The sequence below is a fragment of the Aphelocoma coerulescens genome, chromosome 4 (genome assembly GCF_041296385.1).
Source record: "Aphelocoma coerulescens isolate FSJ_1873_10779 chromosome 4, UR_Acoe_1.0, whole genome shotgun sequence".
Classification (NCBI taxonomy): Eukaryota; Metazoa; Chordata; class Aves; order Passeriformes; family Corvidae; genus Aphelocoma; species Aphelocoma coerulescens.
Genome location: NC_091017.1, coordinates 5,046,340 through 5,070,972, shown reverse-complemented (window position 1 = coordinate 5,070,972; position 24,633 = coordinate 5,046,340). Strand labels below are relative to the sequence as shown.

Below are 24,633 nucleotides of genomic sequence, written 5' to 3'. Positions count from 1 at the left end.
GTATCAGCAATTCTCTGAGCTGTGGGAGTCCTTCCTCAACTCCCCTGGCCCAGCTCCAGTAACAAAGTGCCTACCAGAACCTTCTGTTCAGCTAAGAACTTCCTAAAGTTCCTGATTGAACTTTACCAATGCCTTACTGTTACCCAGCTCCTGTAAAAGACAAAGACATGCAATGTTGAATTAAGCACATTTCTTTTTCTTTTGCATGTGCAATGCTAAGGGACAATTGCTCAGACAATTTCATTTACTGTTTCAGTAAGAGCTTTCTTAATAAACTACTGTGGACCTACATTGCCTCAAACATCAGCTTTATGCTTTTATGCTTTTCAAGCTTTTAAGATGCTGCTTCTGTAGAGTCTCTGGCTTTACCCAGACAGATAAGGAGTCTCTAAAGCAACTGGTATTGATTCCAGCCTGCCAAAGGTAGCACTGGCAGCAGCATTAGGTGTCCTTCAGATGATCTGTGCACTGTCTCTCCTATTTGTCAGCAGCAGCTGCTTGAGGGCAGTCCCATCCCCAGAGTTCAGCCAGGCAACAGACTACATGAGCTCTCCTCAGCCACTCCAGTGTTAGATCAGCTGAGTGACTTCAGGTAGCCACAGCAGCAGCACAAAGTAGATGGGCTGATTTCTGTGGCAGTGTTGATGAGGAGTGCTCCAATGATCAATTCCCCCATCTGAACTGCCAGCGTGAGCTCTGGCAGAGCAGTAACAAGCAGCTCTGGACAGATGTGTCTAAAGCTGCCACCACCTTCCCAGCAATGATTGTCAGAACACAGCCTTAGTATAGGAAATGCTTAAGTTATTGTTGGGATTTAAACCTAGCTATCACCTTCTCAGGAGTACATGATGTCATCAAAGTACCAGCATTTTCCAGAGCCTTTTCTACATGCATGTCCCTGATGGTGAGTACTTTAAAGGGCAAAAGGTTTCTGCAAATCCTCTGAGTAACAGAGGACTCATTGCCTCTAGCACCACTGACAGCACTTATTGTAGACTCAGATGCAAAATCATAATTAAACTGAAGAACAAGCCTGCAGTCCTCTTTGCATAATCCCTAGCTCCATAATTTCTTCTGCAAAACTGACTCTTTTCTCATTAGATACAAACAGAACTGGCCCAAGTTCATTTTTTGCATAATAACTGAAAACTTGTGATAAACTCCCAATATATTTAGCAGTATAAGTAGGTAAGCAGGTCTGCTGGCACTTTTGTGCTCCCAAGCAGCATGTGCCCCTTAGATAGAACTACCAGGAAATGAGCTTTCCCACCACAGTACATCATACCACACTCCAGGCTGGCAGCATTTGTTTTCCCTTCCATTTTTCTGGTTTGTAAATTCTTCTCACAGCTCCTGACTTTCACAGGATCATACACATCACCAGGTAGTCTTTCTTCCATGTGCAACTATACTTTTATCCTTCTTATCTGCTCTGACAGCATCCTGTAGGTTCATCTCATTCTCTCTGCAGCCTATGACAGAGAAAAGCAAATGCAGAGTCCTTCATTCACTGTACCCCAGAACTCCCAAATTTGATGGTCCTTCATTAAATTGATCTGTTTGCAAGTTCACAGCAAATAAAAACTGCAGTGACAAAGGAAGAAAACCTTTTTTTCCACCTTTTTAAACTCCTCGTAATTACCAGTTTCAATCTATAATCAGAAAGAAGGAGGGCAAATTGTCTTTTGTTCTTATTGAACCACATACAAAGACTGAATTTTATTATGATATAAAAGGAAAGAATTTGTCATCATTAACTGTAATGTTTTCGGGAAGGAGGTTAGATAGGAGACTTAGCATCATTAAAGGTTTTTATCTAAAGATTTCCTGCCTCAAGTAATTTTTCTGAAGAGGTAAACACACAGAGAGATTATGTCATTAATTTTCTTTAATGAAGTTCCGTGGTAAGTGTTGTTTTGTAGGCTCATTTGAAGAATTTTTGAAAAAATCTCTGGGGTTTTGTTTATTTACTTATTTTGCAGATGTTTTGCAAAACTGTGACGAAGTAATATATTTTGTGTTTACTCTATTGCTACTAGCTTAGTTCTTTGAAATCAAATGGGGCAGCTGGTTATGGGGCTCCTTTTCATATTTACCAGTGGAGCCTCAGGAAGCTAACATGGATACAGCAAATGTGGTTAAAATATGATTTTTTAATTACCTTTTATAACAATTGTTTCTAAGCATAAGCATCTGGTCAAACTGTTGCACATATCTGTGCAGTGCTGTAATGCTGTGTAGTTTATACAAAATACTGTGAAGGATTAGCTAGTCAAACATTATCAGTATTCCTTGTTTAGTTTTTCTGAATATTCCTCCCATTCTTTGGGCAGTTCCTGACTTTGCAGTATCTGCATTTCTTCTTCTGAGAATTAACCCACGTTGTTCACATAACCCTGATTTGAGCAATTTATTCTTTCTGGGTTGACATTGCTTGAAATACTGAAGCAGATTGACAGAGACCAGTTCCTCAACATTTGAAATAAGTGTATTTTCAACTTTTATGGGAGACTACAAAGAAATTTCAGTAGGTACTCTTCGTATCAGCAAATCTGCAGCACTTTTAACTTTGTCTTTTTATCTGGTAGTACAACATTCTAATTTTAAAAGCAAGTTTAAAGAGTTTTCCCAGCGATTTCTCCTCAGGTCCCTCAGTAAGATGTTTCTCTGAAGAAATCTCATGAGAACTGGTTGCCTGTTCTTGTGTAGCAAGCATGGTCTATTAGAAATTAATTTAAAACATTTTCCTGAATGGAGCTGCATTCTATTGGTGGTGCAAGTAATGCTCCATTGTGTCACCAGTGAACTGTCTGATTAGACAATTATTTTTCCTTTTGTGTAGGACCTGATCCTCTAACAAAGTTTTGACCCTTCTTAATTTGTTGGGCAGTGTAAAACTTGTCTTTACTGACTTCATTATGATATTACTTCTCACCTCTAACTCTTTTGGAAGCATGAAAAGTGAGAGGAAATTATCTGCCATGTGCTTTCTCACTGTACACTTAAGCGGAATTGCTGGTAGAAAATCTGTAATGCCAATGATTTTTCAAGTGCTCCCGTCTTTTTCAAGGTTTTCATGGAATGTGTTTTCTTTTTCTACACATACACATGCAGAAAACTGGGTAAAATCTGGTGAAGGAAATAAAATCATGATGAAAAGAATTTTATCACTTCAGAAAATACCTGTTTGCCAGACTGACATTCACATGAAAATAAAATCTTCCTAAACATTATGACAAATCCCAAAGAATGCATTCTTTTTCTATATACCAGCATAAAGAATATTCTTTCCCTCCCCAAACTTACACATGGCTTAGGGGGATGAATAAAAGCAGAGAATTATTTTATTAACCCCTCCTGCTCCCAAGTACCTCTGCAAGACCTGCACCATTAGCGAGGACATCATGGAAGAAACTTGAGTGAAGGAGGTCAAAGGAACTGTATAGCAAAGGCTACATCATTCCTGCCTTATAGAGACTCTAAGACTCTCTGCTCCAATTTCAATTTTCCAATTTTCCTGCTTCTTTGTTCCCAGAGGCACATTAAAGAAGAGGGAGCATTTGTTCTGTGTCTGTTTCTTTCTGAGTAATGAGTGGTCATTTCTTTTATCTGATTAGGGTTTGCTACATTCCAAATTAATTAAAAATTAAAGAAAAAAAAGGGGGGCAATAATTATTTTAGCATTCTACAGTGTTGAATACCTTGGACAACACAGCTGCTTGGCTGTGTGGTTTGGGACAACTACTCTTGGCTCTTGCTGCTGTGGGCATGTGGAGGATGCTGCACTTATCACGGTTTGGAGTAAGCAAATTCTCAGGATAAAGACTGAGAATTTTATCTTTCTCAGGATAAGGTTTGGGCAGTTTCTTGGGATTGTGAGCCAGGGTACTGCAGGTCCCTGTTCTCTGAGGTAAGGCTCCTTTGGAACAGTACAATATGCTCTTTGAGGTGTTTTGTTAATAGCATCCAAGCACGCAGGTAGGACGTAGCTCTCCTCCTACAAAGCAAAATTACAGGAACAATTAATAAAAGGTCTCCAATTCAGGGGATTATTCTGCCTGTGACTTAAGCCTGAGGAGGATCATTATCACCAGCCAGCAGAGGATCTATAAATAACCCATGGAGCTGAGTTTAAAGCATTAGTTTAGCCTCTCAGGGGGAATTCAGAGCATTGTCTAAGTGTGGTTTGAGGCAAATATTATCGTCAAGCAACTTATTGTTTTACTTCACAGCAGCAAGGAAATCAGCATTTCTTATTATCATGACAACTGACATTATTTCAGCCCATCACCAAGACTTGTGGCAGAACAAGGAGAAAGAATGAGGGAAAGCTGCAATTCCTCAGCAAACACCTTTTCTCAGAAAAGGGAAGAAGAGGATACCCTAGTTCTGAAAACACTGACTGATAGTTCTGGAAATAGGTCCAGTCCACCCCTTCATGGGCAGGTAGAGCATGAACAGCAGGCAGGCTCCTCTTCCACAACAGGTTCTACAGAAATGCTGTTTTAATCAAAATTTATTTCACGTGTTTCTGTAAAGGATGTGCACACATTCTGTCTGGCCAAGTATTTTGCATCTCCCTCAGCTGGCTGGTTAGGAGATGAGGGCCTGCAGGCTTTATCAGATGGCGAAGTTATCCTGTTAATTTAGTTTGTACATTCAACCCCATGCCTGGTGATGTGCTCCTCACTTTAGTGAAAAAACGTTGCAACCTGCCAGTGAAAACATACAGTATTTTTCTTGCTAAAGCAGTGATGTTACCTCCAGAAATGTTGATAAATCCATATACAAAAGCAAAGCGGTCCAATACCATGCTGCTAGAACTATAATCCCTTAAAAATAATGCTTAAAAATAGGCTAGATCTTCTATTTTTACCAATTCAACATTATTTAGTTGTTATTAATGGCTACAAAAATTGTTTTATTATTCTTAAGAACGTGCACAACCTCTCTGTTCTATCTGTCTAAAGATACTGAGGCAGCCTGATACTTCCCTTACTTATGAGATGAGTTGAAGGCAAGGGGTAACTGGGGAAGAAAAACGGAGACTTATAAATGGATGTCCCATCCCTGGAAGAGTTCAAGGCTGGGTTGGACAGGGCTTGGAGCAACCTGGTCTAGAGGAAGCTGTTCCTGCCCATGGCAGGAGGTTGGAACAAGGTGATCTTTAAGGTCCCTTCCAAACCATATTATTCCATGATTCTCTGAAAAATATCTTTTTTTTACATGTAGAAGCTGTAGCACTCTATCTGGAAAATAGAAATATAATAGTAAATCGGTAATTATTTATATACCAGCCCATGGAAATAAGTGGATAAAGCACTCCCAGTGTGAGCTCTTTGTAGGGAAACTGTCCTTGAAGCCTAAGACTGTGTTATTAAGATGCCATGGCTGCACTCAGAATAGGTCAAATTGGGTTAGAATGGTCAAAAAATCCATTTTTTATCTTCACATTGCTCTATGAAATTAAAAATTAAAATAATAAGGGGAAGAGTAGGGAAACAAGTTAGCAAGAGCCAACCATAGTCAGGGCCCTGAGTGCATCAAGAGAACAAATTACAGAGTGCTCATTTTGTCAACTAAGTCTACTTTTTCATGGCAAGGGAAAAATAATTTTAAAAATTCTGACTAACTTTCTAACTAAGAAATAAGGAGATAATTTACAGAATTTGTGCAATCTGCATTGCTGGGCGTGCCTAAGAATAGGCTATACAAATATCTGTGTGAGTTACTACACCTGATCCCAGAGAACAGAATTTATGGCTGGGATTACACCCAGCCCTACATATGTGTGGTTACACAGACCTCTATTGTAGCAAAGTAGATCTTCATTTAAATGTGGTATCCTCTAATCAACCCCTGCCATATTATATTATTACCTTAATGGTTTTCTAGGTAAGAAAGCTCAATACATAATTTGTAAGTTGTTCAGTACACTAGTAATGGATGCATATGGATACACATTTTCCACAACCTGAGTAAGAAACTCTCATCACATTTGGCCAACCTATTGACCTTGCTGTCTCAAAAGGCAGGAGAGGAAATGCACTTCAGAAGCAGCCAGACTAAGTGGAGTGACCTGTACATGCTCAGTATTTCATAATCTGAAAGACCAGTTGTATTTACTGTTACAGCAATCACAACATAAAAATGTATTCCCAGAAGCATTCTCTGGAATAGAGCACAGTGACTGCTAATACAGCAGCAAGATGGCCAATCCAAATTCAGGGCAAAGGAGCTGGGCAATGATCCAAATATATTTGCCTGAGCTGTGACTTAGTGAATGAGAAATGAACATTTTGGTTGGTTGGGAGCAGCTCTCGCACAGAATGTTTTATTTGCCTTATCCCCAGCCTGGCCCGATTTTAGATGTATGTCAAAGTCCTTTTTTATCCCTGAAAATTAATGAAAATTATTTAATTTCTCATGCACAGATAAAGATGTATGCATCTTTTATATCAACTACTATTTTTTGCTTTTTGCCAATGCTTTACTTAAAAGCTCATAAAACTAATGGGTTTGTTCTAATAAAAAGGAAAGCCCTTGAGACCTCATATTCCCTGGCTGCACAGAGCTGCACAGATGAGGGCAAGCTTCTCATAAATCCCTTCAAGCTGAAAGATGTAGTAAAACTTAGGTTTTACTGTGTTTTGGAAGCCAGGAGGCATTTGCAGGCATATGCAGCATCAAGGGACATACCTGTTTACCTCCATGCTCCAAAGAAACACGTTCAGAAAGCAGCAGAAATCACCAACCCAGGAAACTTGAGAAGAAACCTCTTCTTATAACTGTCTTGGCTTATTACCCACAATCTTCTTTGTTACCTCCACTTTCAGGGTTCTCAGAGATGACTTCAGTTTGTGCCCAAGCTGTCATCAGCATGAAAAACTACTACCTGGCTCATCATTTTCCAGCTCTCACAAAATCCTGCCTGTCTTGTGACAGGGAAGTTGTTATTTGTGACAGCTTATGCCTTTTCAGTGTCTTCTCTGGCTGCTGTAAAGCGAAGAAATTATCATCATCTCTTTATAGCTGCCAGCTATGAGTGCTTTTGAAAGCACTTTCAAACCTTTTCTGAGGTGCAGGCAGATGATCTGGCCCTAAACTTGTTATGAACTTAACACTGTGAGTAGTGGGTACACCATAGCAATTATTTATGTTCTTTAAGCTCTTTGAAAAAATGAAGCACTCTGTAAGCATTAAGCATCTGTTCATATAGCAACATGACCGTTCCCAAGCGAGTGCTTGCGCAACGCTGAAAGGTCTAAAATGAAAACACTTTTAAGAAGCATGAAATTCAGGGGTACTCAGATCTCCTTTCTGCACTTTGCCCACGGGCCCTGCTAAGCAGTGTCCACTTGTCGTGTTCACATCATTCCTCACAAGTGAAACTCTTTGGATGAGTTGGGATTACCAGGATGGAGGAAGCTGAACCCTGCAAGCTTTGAATAGAAAGCCAAGGTAGCTTTTGTACTTGGGACATTTTCACCTTCTCCCTCATGTCCTCTACCTGTGTTTTCCTTGCATCCTTCCCCAAGGAAATGTCCAAGTCTGATAGGAATCCGAAGAAATCTTGCAGTAACCCTTTTGGCATTTAAAGCCTCACTTCCAGCAGTGGGTTCTGGTAGAGCTGATGTCTCAAAGCTCTTAACATGCCTCTAATGTGCCTGTGATAATACAGAAAAACTTAGATACAGCTGGTAAAGCAATCCCTTCCAGAGCTTCCCCTCTCTGACCAAAATGCACCACCTGACCTCAGGGACCAAATGTAGGTGGCTAAACTGGAAAGCCAGTTAGATTCCCTTGCTGCATTTGCTAATGCAGGCATTTCGAGTGACGGTCTGGAAGAGCTGCTCCTTTTCTCTACTGATACATAAAGAAGGTAGGAAGGCAAACAGTGTGAAAGTCTTCTCTGCTCCCACCACTGCTCACTGCAGGATGTTCACCTGAGCTCCGAGGCAATTTCATAATTATGATGTACATTGCATGGAGATGGATTTTAAAGGCTCTTTGCCTTTAATACTGCCATAGTTTTCTAGCTTGAAAAAATGACATGCACAAATCCACTGTGTTGCTGCATGTAGTCCCTAGACAACAGCAGTGGTGTTCAGCCATGGAAAATGAGTTACTTGGACAAAGATGAAAGGTTCTAGAGTAGCTTTCTTACCAAGGACAAGAGACAAGCAGGTAAAACACCTAATTACTTTCAAGAAAAGTCCCTTTAGATTTAGGGAGAGCATTTTGCAGCACTAATGGGCGGCCAGGCAACCACACCAGATACCCTGCCTTGTCCTTTTTCTAAGGGTGTGGACCTGCCACAAAGAAGATGATGTCATTCTGAGATACTTATCTATTCCAGCCCTGCCTTTGCCTGTAAAAAGGTTTAAATGTTTTTTTTTTTATTTCTTAATTCTGGCTTAATTCTGATAAAAGGTTTTATGGCTGTGGGCTAGGTAGGTTCGTTGCATTACACTGGCTGAAAGGTTATAAAGATAGCCATCACTGAATTGTATCTCTGGTTTCCCAAGACTATTCCCTTCATTTTAACTAGAAGTACTTCTGTCACAAGGCCACCACACTCTCAGCTACACAAATTTTAACACCTTACATTATTATAATATAATAATAATGTTAAATCGTGAGTCTCAGAAATCTGTAAATCAGAGTGATGAACTAAAAAATGGAGCTATGTAAAATTAATAAGTTTTAAGAGAAATAATGCAACTTGTAATTTTTTTTATCTAGGGAGGGTTCAGAAGAATATATACATTTACTTTCAATCTCAAATTTGTGTCTGGAACAATGCCCTCTGCCAGTCAGTTTTAATAGAAACATAGGATCTGCCATGCTCCATTAAGTCCATGATCCATCAAGTCCAATATTGTCCCCTCTGCTTGGCAAATGCAAGATGCTTCAAAGGAAGGCAAATTGTCCGTCATGCACTTGGCCAGTTTTTCAATTTGAATAGTCCATTGTGCAAAAGCCACTCCATCCTTCATGTCAAGTCCTTCTCCCATGTGGTTGCAAATGTTAAAGTAATCAAATGGCATGAATGACCCAATGTACTGGTTTAATATTTTAATAACATTTAAGGCTGTGTTTATGCTCTGGTTGGGTCTGGTTCTCTTGAACTGTCAATTGTTTTTGTGCACAATGCTGCCCACATTCATTCTCATTACCTCTCCCATTTCTACTTCAATTCAGCAGCTGAATAAATCAATAGTATTCACAAATCTCCACAATTTTTTCCCAGTATTAAAAAAATCACTTCTGATTTTAAATAGACATTAGAAGATATTTCTATTAGACAGCTACTTAATGTAACAAACAGGATGCACTGATCAGAGCCTTGCAGGAGTGCTCCACTGAATTTCCTTCATTTGAATCATATTCTGTTGCTGCTGAGCTGGGTCCAGATGCCTCAGTAAGAACTACTGACAGTCATTGCTGCACTGTGGGGGCGATGGCAGCAGAGGGAAAAGAGGAAAGATGGGTAAAATAAAGGAGTATAAGTAGGGAACTTGTATGGGAACAAGCAAGCTTTATGTTCATAAAATTTCCTACTTATTTGTCTTTGTGGAATGTACAGTCAAGTTTAACATCTCAGTGTGTGACAGGGGTCTTTCAGTTCCTGCAAGTCAAGGGCATCCTTGTGCCTTGTATCTGGATTTTATTTGTGGTTTCCACAAAACTGGATGCTGGTTATTTAATTGGCTCAGCATATCTAATCTAATAGGGCTACAGGGAGACACTGCCCGGGACAGTGGCTAGCAGTCCTTTCAGGATCTAATGAGCTGTGTTGTCTTAATTGTGAGCACGCCACAGGGAGAAAAGGGCAGAAATGCTGATACACTCACACTACCTTCCTTGCATTCCATCTCAGTATCTTCCTCCTTTCTGTGGTAATGTCATCTCTGAAGATGGCTGAAACAAACTCTTGCCTCCTCCCCAAAATATTTTCAATCATTTCCTATGTATCTCACAATCTCACTCGTTTTGGGACAAGTCAGTGTATCACTCTTGGCCTTTTTACAACTTTGCTTGTGTTCACAATAATTTTCACCCTTCCCTTTTTACAATGCAAATGCAAATGTTTGAAAGTTTAAGTGTGTGAGGCTCTTGAAGTTTTCTTTTCTGAATCTAATACTGCAGGTTAGTTAATTTTTTTACATGTGTAAAAGGGATTTTATTGATTTGAGGACCCGATTTTGGCCAAATGCAAATTTTTTAAATACTTCTGTAAATCTTTTCACATATTGGTTTTACACACAGGATGTATACTTAGTGTATATTTGCTCATCTGATTTTAACAAGCCCTTGAATAACCTTTGGATCTCTTCAAATGAATTCTATGCCCACATCAAAGTCCACAATGTGCAGATTCCCAGACTTCCAAAATCTCTGACTTGCCAGGCACATATTTCTGTCAACAGCTGTTCCATCTGATAAGGAAACCGTTTGTATCGCTTTTCCTTTGTGGACTAATTTTGATGCTTAGGATTTCAATTTTTCAGGGTTTACTCTACCTCTGGTTATACAGATGAATTTCCTTTGAGCTCTCTATTGGTAAGAAATCCCTGCTAGCTGAACCTGGAAGCCGAGAGGGTGGGATTCCTAGACAAAGCCCTCATTGTTGCAGGCAGCTTCCACACAGTAGCTCTGGTAATGTAATGAAAAATATAGAGGGAGATGGAAATACCTCTATTATAGGCATATAAATGCTTTCTGCATGAAAGACACTTCCTTGTGTCTGTCTGTCATGTTATCACAAATACTCTGCCTTCTACTGAAGCTCTTTGCTGAATAAGCATCTCTGGTCTCATCTTATGAGTTTTAATGGGAGCTGCAGTTACAGTTTACTCCTAAAAACCAGGACATGGGTGTTTTAAAAATTAAAGCAACCTGTGAGGGTCTCCTGAGTTTTACCTTTTCTCCTTAATTTGTCTGAGGTACCAGTAGAGCTGGATTTGGCTCTGTTCTAAAACCCTAGGAAAATTTCTCCCAGCTTTTCAGGGGTTACTGTTTCTATTAAAAGCCAAATATGAATCTCAAACTTCACTAAAAGTGATTGCAATGTGATTGATGGAATTGACCTGAATTAGCCAAAAAAAAAAAAGGGAACAAGATCCTTAAAGCTTTTTTGCTTTCCTTAATTTGGAAAGTGAAGTGGGAAATGTGATGTCCATACCTCTGTGTCAGCACCAGGTCACATGCTGGGGTACCAGTGAAAGACAGGAGTGCTGAGGTTCTTTTTCCTTATTTTCACCTCTACAAAACTCTTCCTTCCCAAAACACATATTAATTCAATTGGACATCTACCTGTTATTGACAACATAAGAGTTATTCTAATTTTCATGGCAAAAGATATTGTATCTTCAGTATATTCTAAATTGCCTGCAGGGAATAATTTATAGTAATGTCATATCTCCCTTTTCCCACACTTTCTCATCTTCTCTGTCAGTTGCTTTGAAGATTGTTACCAGTAAGTGTAACAGGAACAGTCTCTTTCCAAGTATCCTGTTTGTTTGGGATTATCTTCTTTCTTTTTATTATTGAGCACCTCTCAATTGCTAGAAACTTCAGCATTTTCTCACTCCTTTTTCTAAAAAGTGGTTTTTCTTACATACAGGGCAGAAAAACTGCAACAGAAGTATATATAAATTTGGGTTTCTTTTCATGACACAGAATATGGGATCCCCAACCTTAAAGAACACCTCAACTTGGCATGAGTTAAACATGTTCTATGCTATGGAAAAGCGGGGTGTTGGCACCTGTGGCTGCTTTAATCAGACTTCAGGCTTCACTGTGCCTCTGCTATCAATTCTGATTAATTCCTAAGGAATGTCTCTGCATCTTGGTTCAGAGTTGAGATGTGGCTTCTTCATAAGAAGTTTACTATCAGGAGGCTTAAGACTAACCCACCAGTTGCCAGTATCATCTCCTGCTCCCCTGGGAATGATGATATTCAAAGTGCTCAGCCCTTCACTCTGCACTGAACAGCATCTCAAGGGTAAGAATTATTTGGTAGAGCTGGAAACATGATTTTTGCTGTACCAGATAATGAGGCATTTTTTCACTTGGCCCCAAATTACTCCGGAGCTGCACAGGAGGTGCTCCCACTGTAGCATAGCTACAGTGCTCGGCAGGATCTTCCTTTGATCTCCTCCCCCTTTGTAGCTGTCCATCCCTCTGATGCAGGATGGAAAGCAGGGGTTTGGGATGACCCCCTGAGTTGCTGTCACTCAAACAGTGAGCACCTCTGGTGGACTGTTATCACCTATTCCACAGCAGCCCGTGGAAGGAGAGATTACATTTTCAATCAATACTGTGCACTGGGGTATTTACTCCTCTTCCAACCAGACATGTTTAATGCTCTGAGGTATGGCAGGTAGCTAGGACCAGATGGTATTTATCCAAGGGTTCTGATGAGATTTAAGGAAAGTAGGCTCTGAACTATGACAGAATCAGGCAGTCTTTCAGTCAAAACTCCCAGGCACCCTGGACAAGGGAGCTTGGAATAGTGCAAACCAGGATGAAGGATTTTTCCGCCACAGGGAGCCATGCCTGTCACTCAGATTTGTCTTTCATACCAGTGAGCTGCTGTTTAAAGTTCTTTCTGCTAAGGTGTCACAAGTGAGAATGTGTCTACAAATTAAAATATATTACAATTCACAAAACAGCATGAAAAAGCCCCTTGTTTCTGGATTTAAAATTCACCGTGAACTGTTTTAATTCATTGCTTGACCTTTTTGCCTCTTGCTATTATTTTTGTTATGTCCTGCTTCCCCTGTTCTGATCCCCACAGTGACTCAAATCCCCCAATTAGAGAAAGATCAAACTGTGTCCAAAAATACTCAGACTTAAGTACTTGCACAGGATGGAAATCATTGATAACTTTCTAAAATAAGAGCTACTCTGTACTCCATACATCCATTGCAACCTGCAGCCTCATTAGTTGAAACACTGGAAATATCCATGCAATAACTTTTGCTATCAACCAGCAAGGGGACAGACAGGCACATTGCACTCACCCACCCATATTTGAATCACTGTCAAAAAGAAAAATTATTTGTTAAAGATGTTGGCTTGTGATGATAAATTTACTTATCACATGGTTCCCAGCACTCAGCTGTAGGCTAAGGTTCATGTTTACATTTTCTAGGAGTATTGGCTGACACAGGGACAGGGAAAGCAATCTAAGGGAAAAAATCCAGCCCTTATATATAAATGATAGGCAAATCTTAGGAACATAGACTTTTTAGAGGTTGTAAGATACATACAGTCCCCAGGGCAATGCAGAGATGAGGGAATTGATTCTGTATTCCCTTTCCTAGGGGCATATCTGCTAATCTCTGATTTCTACTAGTAGGACTGAAAAGAGAGGAATAAAACTTAATTGGCACGGTCTCAGGATCCTGTGGATTTGTTCAAAAGTAGATTGGATTTATCTAAGACTTACCTTGCTTGCCTTAGGAAAAAAGGAACTATTAGGTGTAAATATGTAAATGTACATATAGTTGCCACTTAATGCCAAAAAGAAAGAGTGTTTGTCCATTCTCTCTTTGAAAATGTAGCCAATGTCTATCTAATGGTACCATTGGCACTTCAGTAGCCTTCTATTATTATAAAGTAGACCACATGCAATGCACAGCTCTGAGGGACTGGTTTGCAGTAGGTGATTTGACAGCATTTTATACCCACTCACTTCACATGGGCCTGAATGGCTGCACAGGGTGCCTGAAATTACAGGCTCAAATCTCAGGAATGTGTCTTTTCATCTCATGTAAAAACCCTTAAACCATAATATTAGTTCTGAGGCTGAGATCTGCTTACAGATCAGTGACATCACATCACTCCTTTTTTCTTCATGCTGATTTAACCTGTTTAGACTTTCATAGAAGTCCTTGATGTAGGAGCTAAATGTCCTTGAAAACACTGGGTTCTTGGCAAGTAGGCAAATTCCCAGTATGAGGCAAAGAAGGCCAATTTTGCTTTCATTACACTGTTGCTATTCCCACCAACTTCCCAATTTTTGTGAAAGTAGTACACACACGTTAGAGAAGGGTTCAATGTACTGCACGACCTGGATTCTATTTCTAGCATCACCATGAGTGTCTTTTTGCTTCTCTTCACCCATCACTTCAAGCAAATAAAAACCAGTTTTGTCTCTTGAGGGAAGGTACTCTTCCTTTTTCTTTTAATAAAGCCAGAAAACAATAATTTGGCATGTAACATACAAAGTTGTTCCACAAGGGAAATTGTTACTAGAAGTTTCTTCAATCTAAACCGCTTGGTTTCAACAAGGAGGTCTTAGTGGCTCCAATCCAATTTTCAACAAACAGGTTAGATTTATTTTCAAATTAACAGTGTTAATGCACCTGTCAGAGAAGTTCTGGTAAGGGATAACCCCAGGGCATAATTCCCTAAATGATCTTTTTCCCCATCACTTTTCCCAGTCTTACTTAAGTGCATATCTACCCATTTAGGTGCTTCATAGATTGTGGAAGAATAGATCTGCAAGGTCTTACTGCTATGGTAGGTTAGTCTAAGAACCTGAATATATTTCCTGATATTTTATTATAATAAATGCTAGCTGTGCTGTTTTCATATTTCAGACCTTTACTTCATTCATTCAGCTTAAAGAAGCTGAAAAAGAGTGGGAGAGAGAAATACAAAACTTATGTTTCTGACAATATTTCAAGGAAATGTATTGCTGTGGGCTCTTAAGAGACACTTTGTTGCAATTTAGAAAAGACATTTCTTGATCACTCCCTTCCAGTTGAAGAACACTGCCGAGGGGAATTTTGATATCTGAATTGTGTATTTCTCATAATTTTGAGGAGGACACAAAAATTCTGCCAGAGGGTAATTGATCCATATAAACAAAGCCCTGTCCCACTCCAATTTCCACCCTGTCTTGATCAAGTCAGTCTGGTGAAAAGAATGAGGGACTGTATTTTGATTGTTATTCCAAATCAAAAATGAAATAGTTATGGCATTAAATCCATGTTCTAGAAGAAAATTATGAATAATGTAGCACCTTTAGTAATATAATACCATACCTGTTATATTTCCCTGTTTGCTGTAAATCTTTGGGGCTTTTCTGCTCCTGCTCTGTCCTCAGAGTAGTATTCCTTTCATTATTTCACTCCTGTCTGAGCAACTTCCAGGAAGCATTTTTCTAGATTAAAATGACATCACTTCCAAACCCTGTAAATTCAAGTCAGCATTCACAAAACGTACTGGATTGGCAGCCTTTGGCTGTAAAGCCTTTACCTGGCTGAACCAACAGCCAGCCCAAGCTTGCCCGCCTTGCTCTGCCTGGTATTTCCAATCTACTCATTCTTTCTTCCTCACTTTCTGCAACTTGGCTATGTTGACATCTATCTGATACTATGATAACGTGAAATATTTTTAAGAGTAAGCATTTAGAACATTGGAATTAATGACATTATAGATGTTTCCAAAAACATGAGCCATGAACAGAAATCAGTTTTCTGGTACATTCAGCCCTGACCAGGATTTTGTAGGTACAATTTCACTACTCTTAGACTTCTCACTTGTTCTGCTGTTTCAAAAGTGCAGCTTCATGCATTTTATTTGTCTGAATCTGGCACTTCAGAGCCTCAACCATACCACCAAAGCACAGCAATGATTATTAAATTCTTACTGTCAGGTAAGGCAGTGATGGCTGAAGTTTAATCATAGGAGAATTCTCACATCCCTTTTCCAATGATAGCAGCCTGACACTTCAAACTACTGTAAATTTGCTATAAACCGTTCTACTGTGACCAAGATTATTACCCTACACATTCCAATTAGAAATATGGATCCTTTCTAACACTATAACCATACAAAGTATGTTTGAAATTTGCAATGGATTCTTTTGTTGCCGTGTTGGCTGGTTTTAGGTTGGATCTCATGGAAAGAAACAAAGGGGAATATTACACTTAATCTAAATACATATTAGGAACCATGTATTACAGCTTGGTGGCTTTGTAGCAGTATGGTGAGACAGAGAAAAGGATTTGGTAAACTCTTTTTTACATCACCCTTGTCCTTCAGTATTAAGATTACTCATGGAGTTATCATCTTACCCCTTGAAAGGGAGAGACATATCGGGAAGGCTTCTGCGAGGATGACTTCCAAATCATCCTTCCAAGGATGAATTCCAAGATATTATCAGTGACCTGGATAACAAAATAGTGGACATTACCTTTCATTATAGGAACAGCAAACCAATCTCTACTACACAATACTCAAATTATGAAAAACACAGCTCACAGAAGACATAATTCAAATTAGTGATGGGAGGTGCAATGGAGAAAGCAAGAATGGGACTTCCCCAAAACAAAGAACTAATATTAAAACCATTTCCTACCTATTTCTGAAAAAAAATACCCCAAGCCAACAAACCTTGATGTGCAAAAGCCTTGCTCTCAGCATACATTTGTGAGGCAAGAGCATTTCTCATTGACTTTCAGCTGTACTTTTATGTTTTGTTCTCCAGGGAAATACTCAAGGCAATTGAAAGTCCATTCCTGTATCCCCCTGTAATAACAGAGGACCTTTTTTAATAAAAGGAACACAATATGGGCACTACCATTTTTTGAGTCAAAGGACCCCTACAAGAATACAAAGTTGATGCAGACAGACTGCTGCATGGCTGTGCTCTAAAATTTGTAATACTGATACAGGTGTACAATTAGGTTAGACACCTAGACGGTCTTAAATTAATAACCCCAAGCACTTCAGAGTTACAGTAGCTACACAATATATCCGTTTCTTAGAGAGCAAAATTTGCTCTATTGTGCACGTAATGCCACTGAAGCTCAAAGGGCTTTTGCATGTGATGAAAGACATAAAAAACCACTTCCCTAAACAGTTCAAGATGCAAGTTAATTAAACTGACAAAAACAAAGCCCAATTCTTCCTTCCAAGCTGTAGCAGAGTAAATTATCTCTGTGAAACTCTTGGTTGGCTTTTCCTGTGCTTCACGAGGACAAACTTTGTCCATACAGAAAACAATGGCAAAACCATGGACAACACTGAAAACAGCGTGAGCTAATAAGTGTTTTACACTGAGACTACTTGATGATACAAACGAGAATTTCATCTTAGTGGTGATATGTGGTTTGAAAGACCACTTTCTCTGAAGTAATTGGAAAGCTTACATAAATTTTAATTTCAGCAGCACCTGAATACAGATTTGGAATGCAGGCTTGTGCAAATTTATACCGATAGCCACATGCTACTCCAAAATGTTTAAAGCGAGAGAAAAATGGCATCTCAGCAGCATGTAGACAAAGTAATATCTTTAATATATAAACTGTTGCATGTACTCTATATGTACCTACTGTTCTGTATGTTCTGCATACAAAAGCACACAGGCTCTGCCTTGATTTTAAAGGGGTTGCACTTCTGTCGTAGAATAATATTCCCTGTGAAATAATGCACAAAAAAAACCAAACCAAACCACCTCATAATATTGGAAGAGGTAATACATCTCTGTACCGCAGGAATCTTTGTGACTGGGATCTACAGAGCATAATTAGTCCTGATAACATGCCATGGGCGTCTCAGCATCCTCCCACTGTTTTTCAGCTTGGCACCACGCAGAATTAAAGTAGTCAAGCCTAAAGCAGAGACATCTGGAACACTTCGGGGAACCTTGGCTCGCTCGGTAAGTCAGTCAGAAGTGCCTCTTTTTTACCTGAAAATCTCAACTTCAACTGTTTCCAGTGTGGGGCTGGATATTTCTCAGAGTACCTGCCGAGCTCTGTGCGGATTTGGCCGGGCTGTTGGCCGCTTTTGAGCCACTCTGCCGAGAATTACCTTGCTGCTGGCAGCCCACCACCTCCCGTTGTTACCGGGGCCAACCATCCCGGGCTCCCTCAGGGCTGGGTGCCGGCTCGGCGGGAACCTCCTGAGGGCTCCCCTCACGCCCAGCTTGGCGGGAACAGGATTTACCTCAGGCCAGCGGCGGCCGCGGGCGGCTGAGGGACATTTGTAGCGCTCCTGTGGCAGAGCGCCCGCCTCCCCCTCACGCCCCCCCCCCCCCCCGGGCCGTGAGGGGCGGAGGTGGGACGGGAGCGTCCCCTCCTCTCCGGAGCGCCCGCTGCGGGAGGCGGGTGCGCTGTCCGTGGCCCCGCTGCCTCCGTGACGATGCCGTCCTAGCAAGGGATGATGACAGGCAGAGGAGGAGGAGGAGGGCAGAGCCGCCGCCGCCGGGAGCCCTGTCTCTTGCTCGCCTCCCCGGCACTTCCAGGCTCCTGCTGGCGGGCTGCGCATCGCGCCGCCTTCCCGACGGGCGACGGGGTGGCCGTGGTTTTGTGGTGAGGGGTTTGTCCTCTCCAGGTGCTCTGTCCCCCGCCGGGCAGGGCTTGTGTCTTCCACCTCCTCCTCCTGCCGCCTTCCCCGCCGCACACGCTGCCGGACGAGGCCGGCCGGGAGAGGGAGCAGCCGCCGCCACCGCGGCCGCCTGAAGGGACCCTGACCATGTCGAGCAAGATCAGGAAGAGCAAGGAGCAGGGGAGAGTGACCTTCCCCCCGCAGCAGGAGGAGGAGGAGGAGGAAGGGGCAGAGGAAGAGGAGCAGCAGCGCCGGCGCCGCGGCTGGAGAGGTGTCAATGGGGGGCCGGAGCCCCCTCCGCCGCCGCAAAGGGCTGTCAAAACCCTCCGGGAGCCCTACGGATACTACCCGCCCCCTCCTTTTGCCAGCACCATGTAAGTGGGGCCCGGGGTGGTGTTTGGAGGGGGCCGCCCGGCAACTTCCCCGGAGCAGGGATGCGGCTCCCGGCGAGTTTTGGGGCCGGGGGCGCGGCCGCCCCGTCCCGGCCGGCCCCGCGCAGCGCGGGCAGGAGACAGAGCGGCCGCTCCGCGCCGTCCGGCCGCGGGCACTTCGCACAAAGTGCTCTGCGCGCATCGTCCGGCCCCTGCCTGCCCTCGGCCCCCCTCCCCAGCCCCGCGGCTTTGCCTCTTCAGCGTCAGGCGGGGACAGGTGTATGCCGGGGCGGAGGGGATTCCATCCCTTCCTTTTTTCCCCCCCCTCTTTTTTTTCCCCCTGGATACAAGCGTAGCTGCCGAGAAATTGCCCAATTATTGGCTCAGCTAAGGTTTAGAGAACCCATTGCTAAAGTATCCCCTTTATCCCTGTATATTTTTTTTAATCTGTGCTGGGATAAAAGCAGATTCCCCACAGAAATGTAGGGCACCTGTGCAGAAAAGCCGTAGTTCTGGAGATGCACCTTATCCTGTTTGGATGTGCTCTTCCAAAATTTTAGTTTATTTTCAAAGATGCAGTCATAAACATCTATCTGTCTATTTAGGTATATAAAGAGATGCTGACTATGATTAGACTTACTGCAAGATAAATGCATTCAATTTTACTAGTAGGGATGTTAACTTTCTTTCCCTGACTTGCAAAATGTAGGTTGTCCATGAATTATTCACTAATTTTTATAACACACTGCAGTTTAGGTAGACTTAACCTCAGAGGATTGCTTGACTATTTTATGTTTTCAGGACAACGTTTAGTTCCTAATTAAATATTTTAATTACCAGATAGCAAACACTGAGTTTTAAGATAAGATATTCAGCATTTGTAGAAGCCTTAATTAAAATCGCCCCAGAGACAGCTGTAAAATACAGAAATAATTAGGGTAGTGCTTAGAATGGGACAACCACAAATAAAAGCGGGGTTTGCCATCCCTGTGCAGAAATTCTTCACAAATACTCTGTGCCTAGCAATCTGCCCTTTGAGTGAATCAGTCTTTCACATGTCTTCAGCTGTCAGAAAGTTAGCTGTGCTTGAGCTACTTGTCTAGACTCCCATGTAGATAGATGATGGAAAGGGAGAGGAAATAGCAGTGGGAAAGGAAGCATAGTCATTTATCTTCTTTTTTGGAGGTGCCTGTCTTTATCTGCCATAAAAAGAGACTTGGACATGTTATTTTTAGACAGTTGAAGCTGGCTCAGAGTTGAAGCTGTGAGTCCTCAGCTCCTGGATCCCAAGTGTCCTTCTAGAAAGGTTGGCATATTCCTGTGTTTAAGAAATGGATATTGTACCATGGGAGGATCAAACTGGAGTTCAGTTTACACAGCTATAGGTGTTTGAGCCTGGAGTGAGCTCTGTCTCTTGGAATTGCTCCCTGGTAGAATAATTCTTGTGGCCCTATCCTGGGAGTCTGTGAGCCCAATGGAGTGACAAAAGGGCTGACATGGATTAATGTCGTAGGACTGTATTGAACTACTGGGGCAGTGAGGCAAAACACCCAGAACTGTATTTTTCTTGTTATGTGCCTGTGGTCACCCTTGGCATAGCAATGGGATTTTTCTCCTGGAGTAACATTGTGTGTTTGGTGCTAATGCCTAAAATCATTGTGCATGTTAGTGAAGTAAAGATGAGTATCAGCTTGCTCCTGATGCACTCAGATTGACACAGGTCAGGCTTTAGCAGGCACAGAGTGAGAATCCTTGGCTGGAAGGATTTGTAGTCTAAATATTCAGCACAAGGTGTGAGGGGAAAGAGGCAGGAAGATGTGAAGTAGTTTGCACAAAAGAAGGCAGACACTGTTGGGTTTTGAAATCTCTGAAAGCAGCCTGTGCAAGGTGCCTATCAGTGTACAGCTGGCTCCCTCCTGTGCCAAATATTGCTGGAAAAAAAGTAATTAACCTCAGATTCCTACTAAGATTGCAGACTGGATGTAATACTTGTTTCACAGGGTACTCTATGCCCCAGTGGGAAAAAGGTGGACAAAACCTGTAAATTAAATGTAGTAGGCATCAGATACCTGACTTCCTGAGTCTCTCTGACAATCACAGCATAGTTTTCTGGCTGGAGTGACAGAACACAAAGAAAGGACTAAGTTTCAAAGGAGCTTTAAAATTCTTTGTTGGTGCAAGTTAACCTGTTAACTTGCTTCTTTCCTGGTGAGATATTTGCCTTGTTCTGTGTGTGTATAGGTGCCCTCCTGCCATCAATATATAGTCCTTTTTTTCCCACAGGAATTCAGATGGTTGGTATTTTCCTTTGAGGAGTTAGTGAAGAGTAATTGTCAAAAAAAGCTTTGCGTAGTTTATGGGGCAGGAATTTGTTTCATCCCCTAAGTGTGTGTACACCTCCTCCTGATATCTCATTGTAATTTCTTTTCTGTTTTTTTGGACTAAATCTTTCCAGTTTGGAGCTAGAACTTCTGTGAGATGACATGAGGGCGTTTTGGATGATGGATTATGTTGTTTCAGACCAGTGGGAGAGTATAGACCTCAGTCAGATCTTGCAGCTGGCGTCATTTATGTTCTGCTGTTCAGCCTCCCTCTTCTGGAAAGCCCAGGCAGTAGCTTGCAGAAGGGAAAAGGAAGCTCTCATTTAATCCATTTCAGATTTGGTGCAGGGACTCCCAATTTTTTTGGAACATGACCAAACATACATACAGGAGACACTGGTTTTAGTGGTGAAGAAACAAACTTACCAGTGTCCCATTCTGACGCATGGCTGTAGCAGAGCTTGGAGGGATGGGAAAGCCTTCCTTTGGGAGAGGCAGTGGGGCTGGGGGGTTGCCCCTCCAACATTTCTTGTGGCCCTGCTCAGAGCCAGGAGCTGCTTCCTCACATGCAAGAACTGTCTTTTTCTATAACAGCAACAAATAAAATCTTTGAAATCATTTAGTTTGAGAGGTATCAGGAGTCATTAGCTACAATGCTGCTCTAATGTATGTGCATGTCTGAGCACTTACTTTTGTAAGGCAATTACCAGTCTTTAATTTTAAAACTGGGACCTCAGAGGTGACTTTTGGCAGAATAAGAGGCACAATCTGCATCTCCTGCTCGGCTGACTCCAGTGTTGCTGCTTTTAAACGCTGTTGGCATGATGTACTTCTCAGATCTGTCTGTTACCACTGGACTGCATTTCCTTTTCAGGGCTAGAACGGAATCAGGATCACTAATGTACTGTAGTTTAGCAGGGGGTAAACTGCTTGTAAATTGTTGATGCCGTCTTTTATTGCATGTAATAGTTCAGGGAGAGTAACAGCCTGTTCTCCAGCACAAATTGCTCTATGGATCTGGGAAGGCCCAGAATGAAAACTCTGTTTCTCCTTTTCTTTAAAATTGCTTATGCCGTGTGCAGTGTTAAAAAGTAGACTTAGAAACAAGATTATAAATCTTTTGGATTGCTGTAGATAATGAGCTGGATAAGGAAAAAGGAATTCTCGGGTCAACTCTTCGTCCCACGCGTCTTTTCTGCTGCAGTTCTAGATTGAACATGAAAAGGGAGAGGTAGAGTGACAGAGTAGAAATCTGTAATTGAAACAGCCCGTGGTGGAAGCAGAGGGATTGCTGTGCTTTCTCCAGCCCTTTGCAGTTGCTGTGCTGCTCAAATGTCTTGCCTTGTACATTCCTTGTAGGAATATCTTTGACCAGGCAAGGATATGATGCGATGTAAGGTCACAGTAAATGCGATATGTGCAGAAAACAAGAGATAAATGAGCATTGATTGCTCAGCAGAATTTTTTATTTTTTATTTCCCATACGAAGGTCATACATTTTAGATGAAAATATTTAAGATAAGCATAAACATGTTATAATGTAGCATAGGTTTTTGTGTCTTATTTACCAGGTATGTAATGAACCAGTTAATTGTTCAGGGTGCACATAGCATTGCTCTGAGAGCCTGTGATATTTATCACTGGGTAAAGGTGTTGAAAGGGGATGTGCTCCTTTGGGAGCCTTGGCCTCATTGATGTGGGAGTTCTGCTGCAAAGCAGAGCTGATGAACGGATGATTCTGAAGGTTGGTGTGCAGTTCCTGAAGTTCTTCCTTCTTTCCAGTGAAGTTTTTCAGTTCCTCAAAACAGCTGCTTAACTGAAGCAGGCTCAGGGCCAAGTGAAACATGTCCAGATGTGGTGGGACAGGTGTGCTTCAGTTAACATGACTGATCTCCCATTCCATCCTTCTTTATCTCTACTGACAAATTAATACAGAATAATTGGGCATTTTTCCTACTTGGTGCTTTTGTGAGGTTTTTTGCCATGCATTCTACAGATATCTTTATATTTTTTTGTGTGAGTTCTTTCAACTATTTGGAACAGTTGGGAAAAGGAGCCTCATGATTTCCACCTCTCCTTCCATCTTTTAATGTAGGTTGTCAGCACCTTACAGAGACAGGGTTGAGTATCTGAGCTTCAGAGGCTTTGGTAATAGAACACAAGCAATTAATCCACACTTAGTTCTATTTTAATACTATTTTTAAGCCAGTCTAATGATGTTGAGAGATGCAACTTGAGATTTTGCTGGTTTGATTATTTCAGACAGCACATAATACATATAAAATACGCTGAAAATGGTCGAACACCTAAAACTAAAATTCTAACTATTTTATTCATACTTTGGGATAGCTACAAATATTAGATGTAAGAAAAGGAAAGCAGAAAATGGAATAGGAGACTGTGTACCTGATTCTTCTTGCATGCACTAGTCTGACCAGAGCTATGCTGGCTTCAAGGTCTTTGAATTTGCTGAGGGAAAAGTGGAAGAAAAGAGGGGAGAGATGTGGATGAACACAACAGCCTTATGGCCCTCTGGTGCTGCACAAGATTTTTTGCTTTTCATTTATTTGGGGATGTCTTGACAATATTTTAGTCATTAAAACACCAAGCATCGTGCATCTTTATTTTGAGAAGGTATTGCAGTCACTTCAGATACATCATTTCTGTCACAAGGTTTACAGTTAAGGATATCTTCCTTATTACGAAGACACTCTTGAAAGGACACTTTTGAAAGGACATGTGTCTCTCTACGGAAGTCAGATGAATCACCTCAGTGATCACCCAGATAGTGGGTTTTAAATGGAAGATAGATAAAATGAAAATAAATGTCACCTTTCAAAATACGCTGAAAAGTTAAATGGAATATATAAGGACAAATGTATTGTGTATTTCATAAAAGATAAATGAGATTCAAAGTGGCGGTTTAGAGTCTTCTTAAAGCAAGAAGTCAGCATGAGTCAATTTGTTTTGTCTTTGTTACATTTTTAATAGCTATATTTTTTTTCTTGCTAACATTACAGTAAACACTACATTTCTGTTCCTGTGTAGTTTTGGATGTGGAGGAGGAATGGAAGTGTAACAGCACAGAAGGCAGTAAGGTCTTGTTTAAAAAGAAACTATGAGAAGACAGTGTATCTGGTTTTACTTCCGATTTTGTTGGGGAATAAGATAGCAGCTCACTGTGGCTGTTCACAATGTGCACTCCGGGCTCAAATCTTTATTTCTGAGTACTCCTAAGTGGGAAATATGCCTGAGGTTTAAGACATTAAATCAATTCTGTGTTTAACAGAGTTACAAATCCTCTCTGTTATGCAGCCTTTTTTATAGGTTTAAAAAAAGCGGTACAGAAATGAAAAAAGAAAGAATGGATCGTGTCATGTTTGCCAAAGCAGTTTTGCCACATCTTTCAAAAAGTAAATAGTAGTTAGCATTCCTTATACTGCAGTGCCACTCAGGCTATTTCAGGTATTCCAGAAATGCCAGCCACAGATAAAAAGGTAGAAAGACCAAATGCTTCATCCCAGGAGAGACCTGCCCTTGCTAATGAGTATCACTTGATGTGCAACTGAGCTGCCCATTTGTGTTAGCTG

The 24,633-nt window shown here is 41.3% G+C and overlaps 2 protein-coding genes across 4 annotated transcripts in view; one reads left to right on the top strand and one right to left on the bottom strand.

Annotated features, from left to right (window-relative positions):
• Positions 1–15: 15 nt before the first annotated feature.
• LOC138109228 (uncharacterized) lies at positions 16–18,291 on the bottom strand. The gene is made up of 4 exons (XM_069012305.1): positions 17,836–18,291; positions 16,098–16,190; positions 3,702–3,997; positions 16–1,472 (listed from the first exon to the last, which is right to left on the bottom strand). The coding sequence occupies exons 1-4, from the start codon at positions 18,289–18,291 to the stop codon at positions 1,457–1,459; spliced, it is 861 nt and encodes a 286-aa protein (XP_068868406.1). The 3' UTR covers positions 16–1,456.
• Positions 17,616–24,633, top strand: part of TRPC3 (transient receptor potential cation channel subfamily C member 3) — a 34,985-nt gene continuing 27,967 nt past the window's right edge. For 2 of the 3 annotated variants that reach the window (XM_069012594.1, XM_069012593.1), the window contains exon 1: positions 18,239–18,725. In XM_069012594.1, the coding sequence (XP_068868695.1) occupies positions 18,499–18,725 (227 nt within the window). In that variant the 5' untranslated portion in view covers positions 18,239–18,498. Of the gene's footprint in view, positions 17,684–18,238; positions 18,726–24,633 lie in introns of those variants that run through there. The other variant, XM_069012595.1, reaches the window with a different exon arrangement.

Coding starts and splice junctions, on each gene's coding strand:
- LOC138109228 (XM_069012305.1), bottom strand. CDS start 18,291: ATGCGCAGCCCGCCAGCAGGAGCCTGGAAGTGCCGGGGAGGCGAGCAA. Junction 16,191..17,835: donor GGTGGGCTGCCAGCAGCAAG/GTAATTCTCGGC, acceptor TTTGTTATCCAG/GTCACTGATAATATCTTGGA. Junction 3,998..16,097: donor ATGTCTCTCCCTTTCAAGGG/GTAAGATGATAA, acceptor TTTGCTTTGTAG/GAGGAGAGCTACGTCCTACC.